The sequence below is a fragment of the Papaver somniferum genome, chromosome 10, assembly GCF_003573695.1.
Source record: "Papaver somniferum cultivar HN1 chromosome 10, ASM357369v1, whole genome shotgun sequence".
Classification (NCBI taxonomy): domain Eukaryota; kingdom Viridiplantae; phylum Streptophyta; class Magnoliopsida; order Ranunculales; family Papaveraceae; genus Papaver; species Papaver somniferum.
Window position 1 is genome coordinate 144,076,715 of NC_039367.1, and position 4,827 is coordinate 144,081,541.

Sequence of the window (4,827 nt, forward strand, 5' to 3'; positions counted from 1 at the left end):
TTGGACTGACATTTGGACTAACCGTATTTTTCCCTTTTTTTTGTTGTTTAGGGGTGGCTTAAGCCAGCCCGCCCGAGTCTGGCTGTAGTTGCGGACCTGATATTTAAAGGCAAGTTTTAGACCTTCCAAAACAGCCAAGGATAGTAACCGTTGTCATTACCTTAGGTGATGAATAGTAAGTTTTTGGTGCATAAGATGGATTAGGCAACTTGGATTAATTGTTGTCAAATTTGATATTGTCTTAGGGAAGGAGATACAAATTGGAAGAAAGTCAACACATCTATATTGGCAGTTTTTTGGTTTTAATTACAAAATCAGTCATTAAGAGTAGGACAATTCATGTATGTTAATTAAGACACATTTATAGTATGAATGATCATGCAAATTAAGATAATTCATTAATCACATTAAGTATGAGTGTGTGTTTTAAGCAAATTCCATACAACAATAGCAACCAATTTAATGCTCAAAAAGAAAGAAAGAAGTAAAAGGCATTATTAGGCTAGATCACCATAATTTAGAACCCACCTTTCGGGGATAATCTATACTGCATTAAGTTGTGAGATTCTTCCTCTCTGTAATTATCATACAATGCCTAATTAGTACACAGGATTCTCTATAAATTTGCTAATCCTTGGGGTTGGTTTTACATCATCTCATCAAGTTTTTTTGTTTTGTTTTGTTTTCAGTCTTTAGTTTGAATCTTGTCTTGTTCACTTCTTGACACTATGCATCAACATACTTTAGGATTTTGCTTTTCTGTTTTATTGTTGCTTCAAATAGTTGCTGGTCAAGCTGATTACGGCACAGCACTTACAAAATCTATATTGTATTATGAGGCTCAAAGGTCTGGAAAGTTACCTACTACCCAGAGAGTCACATGGAGAGGCGATTCCGGTCTAAATGATTCTGGTGTAATTGATGGTAGCGACGCGCATGTAAGTTCATCCTTTCCATTCTTTTATTTACGTACTGAACTCTTATAGAGAACTGTAGATAATATTGTCAGATCGAAGAGGCGGCTAACGATTATGTTGTTTGGCTAACAGGTTGATCTTACAGGAGGATACTATGACGCTGGTGACAATGTGAAATTTGGGTTTCCAATGGCATTCACAATTACAATGCTCTCGTGGAGTGTTATTGAATATGAAAGCCAATTATCAGCGAAGGCAGAACTTTCGAATGCCTTAGATGCAATAAAATGGGGGACTGATTACTTGATGAAAGCTCATATTCATAACGAGGCAGACGGATCAGATACTCTTTTCGGCCAAGTTGGAGAAGCTCAACCTGACCACGATTGCTGGGAGAGGCCAGAAGACATGACTACACCAAGGACTGCTTATAAAATTGATGCTAAGAATCCTGGAGCTGACTTAGCTGGTGAAACCTCGGCTGCCTTCGCTGCTGCATCCATCGTTTTTAAGACATCTGATCCTAGTTATTCTTCTGAACTTCTAACGCGTGCTCAACAGGTTTGTAACGCTAAACTAATAAAAGTAATACCATATTCCTAATATTGTACAATCATACATATATAACATTTAATTACTTTATTGCAGCTCTACAATTTCTCTCAGGCTCACCATGGAATATACCACTACACCATCAAATCAGCAGAAAATTTTTACCCAAGTAGTGGATTTGAGGTAAAAAAATTAAAAAGTAAACCGATTATTTATCCAAATTCTTATTGTGGTTTGACAACACGTTTTCTAAATTATTTTTTTTGTTTCATTTATCAGGATGAATTATCATGGGCGGCCAGTTGGCTTTACCGTGCCACAGAGGAACAATCCTACTTAGATTTCCTCCTGTCAGTAGAAACTGGTTGGATTCATCACACATTTTGTTGGGATGATAAGTTCACCGGCGTGCAAGTCCTAATGGCCAAGGTATTAATAACTCGATCGATTGTTAATCCTACTTGTTAAAGCTATTGCAATCGAAAATTCTCAAAAAATTTATTCCTATGATTTCAGCTTGTGTTGGAGGGAAAAGTAGAAGATTCTGATACAGCTGCAGTATATAAAGAAAATGCCGAAGACTTTGTATGTGCAGTCATTCAGATGGGTAACAACAATATTCAAATGTCTGGAGGAGGATCACTCTATTGGCAACCTTGGAATAACGTTCAGTACATTACTGCTGGCCTTTTTATCACCACTGTTTATTCTGACTACCTAAGGTCCGCTAAGTCTAATCTCGACTGCCCAAACGATGAAGCTACTCCTGATCAAATTATCCAATTTGTCAAATCACAGGTATTAATGATTAAATCTTAGTTTCACTATTACACAAAACTTATTTAATCTACTTAGTGAATATAAGTATCTAAGGACAATTACTTAACTGCGTGGTGTTTGAAGGTGGACTACATTTTAGGTTCAAACCCGAAAAATATGAGTTACATGGTGGGCATGGGATCAAGTTATCCACAAAAAGTTCATCACAGAGGGGCTTCAATTGTTTCGACCAAGACAGATTCAACACCAGTGACTTGTAAAGGAGGTTATGACATCTGGTTTAACAAAGATGCACCAAATCCAAATGTTTTGGAAGGTGCACTGGTTTCGAGTAATCTAGAAGATACATATGAGGACTCAAGAAGTAACTTCCAACAAGCCGAACCCGCAACCGCCAACACAGCTCCATTAGTTGGTGTTTTAGCAAGACTGGCCTAGTTGGTTGTTGATGTATTTTAACTTCTTTCATATATTTTTGTAAAATCATTGAGTGGAATAAATTGAATGATATTAGTCGAATTCTGAAATTTATCCACATGGTCTGCTTTCGAATGTGTTACGTATCTACATTTCAACTCCTCCGGATCTGCCCCTGAACAGGTCCAGCCAGACCCAACCTGTTTTGATCATATGTATATCCCGCTAGCTGCCTAGCTCCCATTTTGGACCCTATATATATACAGAATTCTGTATTATTAACCCTAAACCCACGTAACCTTATTCTCGAGTCTCTTTACAGCCAAAATCCCCAAACTTCAAAACCTAGATTTAAGTATATTTCTTCATTAATCCCTTTTTCGTTAATGGGGAATCTCAATCATCTCCCGACATATATTTTACTCGACATAATTGCTCGCTTAACGATTGAATCAATTCTTGACTGCAAATCAGTTTGTAAACCATGGAGAAATCTTGTTTCTCATCATCCATCGTTCTCTCAATTGCATCTAACTCATCTCAATAACTCTGCTGATTCTGGTAACTTAAGTTTTCTTGTTTCGAGTGAGAATGGACATCTTTGCGATTTTGAATATAATGAGAGTCACGATGAAACGCCTATCCATAGTATTAGAAGGTTCAATTTAGCCCCTCCCTTCAATTTTTTTTATACATATAAGGTTCTTGGTTCGATGAATGGTTTAGTCTGTCTTGATTTACAACTAGATGTTGCTTATTATTGTATTTGTAACCCAGTGACCATAGAAGAAGTTATGGATCCAAATATTAATATTAAGAGAGATTTTAATCATCATATTTATTCTTCGAGCGGATTTGGTTACCATCCGCTAACTAATGAGTATAAAATTGTTGAATTATATATGTTAAGGGGAGATCTTAATTTTATGGAGGTTGCCGTATACACTCTTTGGCAGTGGGGAAGGGTGGAGAAATGTTGGGAGGTTTGGCAGTGAATATATCAATATGAATGGTGTCTTTGCAAATGGAGCACTACATTGGGTGTAGAGGTGTAAAACGTGGCGGCCCGGCACAATCCGGCACACGAAATCGCGTGCTTCACCTGCCATGTATCGTGCTGTGCCAACGATTTAAACATGTTGTGACGTGCTGTGCTTTACTAGTCAAAAGTTAGGCACAACACACAAATAAACATGCTGTGCCGTGCTAGCACACGTGTTATAAACAATTTGAAGTCACTTAGTGGTATATATTAAGTCGGACATTATCACGAGAATCAAAATAAACAACATATCATTTAAAATTATTTCAAGTAAAATTAACAAGTCTATTCAATAAAAAGAAATAGCCCATCAAATATAAAATTGGGTCATTGTCATGTAAACTAATGTTCTAGTCAAATATAGGTAACGACATTATAACAACGATATTGAAATATATTTTCCAAATAATTAAGTATTATATGTGTTGTTATAAGAATAAGACAACATAAAATATCATAAACTAGCTAGAATAGTGACTCTTTTATGAAATATATACAAAATGTGATGTATTATGTCTTGTTATATTGTGTACTTGTGCATGCTATAACGTGCTTTGTTAACGTGCTGTGCTGAACTGGGCCACGTGCTTATCCGTGCCACGAGTTGTGCTGTGCTATTGTGTCGATTAGGCTAACCCAGCACAACCCATGAAACTAACATGCTGGGCCGTGCTGGGCTGGGCCCAAATTTTAGCGTGTTGGGCTGGGTTGTGCTCATGCTGACACAACCCAATTTACACCTCTAATTGGAAAGGGGAAATTAGGGGGAGACCCAAAAAAATAATATTCTCATTGTCAAGCCCACAATTAATTTTAGGTACTGTGACACCCATAATTATTTCCGTGACACCCATAATTATATGAAATTCTTAAAATTGTATGCATGACGGATTATGCATCCGCATGACAGGTTATGCATCAGGGGTATAATTGGCAACGCAACTTGGATATAACATATCTAAAAATCCGCGCCTTGGAATGTTACAAATTTTATATCGTTGGAAATCTTTTTAAGAGAGCTGCGCAACGAGTACAAACAAGAATATCAAATTTTTGTTTTTCACGAAAAAATCGGAGGTGATCATCATTTTAGGCAAAATTTTCAAAAACTTGATACAT

At 36.8% G+C, this 4,827-nt stretch overlaps 1 protein-coding gene across 1 annotated transcript; it reads left to right on the plus strand.

The window, feature by feature from the left end:
• The first annotated feature begins 674 nt into the window (after positions 1-674).
• Positions 675-2,760, plus strand: LOC113319112 (endoglucanase 13-like). The gene is made up of 6 exons (XM_026567392.1): positions 675-938; positions 1,050-1,478; positions 1,566-1,652; positions 1,749-1,898; positions 1,986-2,267; positions 2,373-2,760. The coding sequence occupies exons 1-6, from the start codon at positions 729-731 to the stop codon at positions 2,685-2,687; spliced, it is 1,473 nt and encodes a 490-aa protein (XP_026423177.1). The 5' UTR covers positions 675-728; the 3' UTR covers positions 2,688-2,760.
• Positions 2,761-4,827: the final 2,067 nt, after the last annotated feature.

What these genes read in the sequence shown, in the direction of transcription:
- LOC113319112 (XM_026567392.1), top strand. Translation starts at nt 729, where the DNA reads ATGCATCAACATACTTTAGGATTTTGCTTTTCTGTTTTATTGTTGCTT. An exon ending in TGCAAGTCCTAATGGCCAAG is followed by an intron (nt 1,899 to 1,985) that starts GTATTAATAACT and finishes CTATGATTTCAG; the next exon opens with CTTGTGTTGGAGGGAAAAGT. An exon ending in TCCAATTTGTCAAATCACAG is followed by an intron (nt 2,268 to 2,372) that starts GTATTAATGATT and finishes TGGTGTTTGAAG; the next exon opens with GTGGACTACATTTTAGGTTC.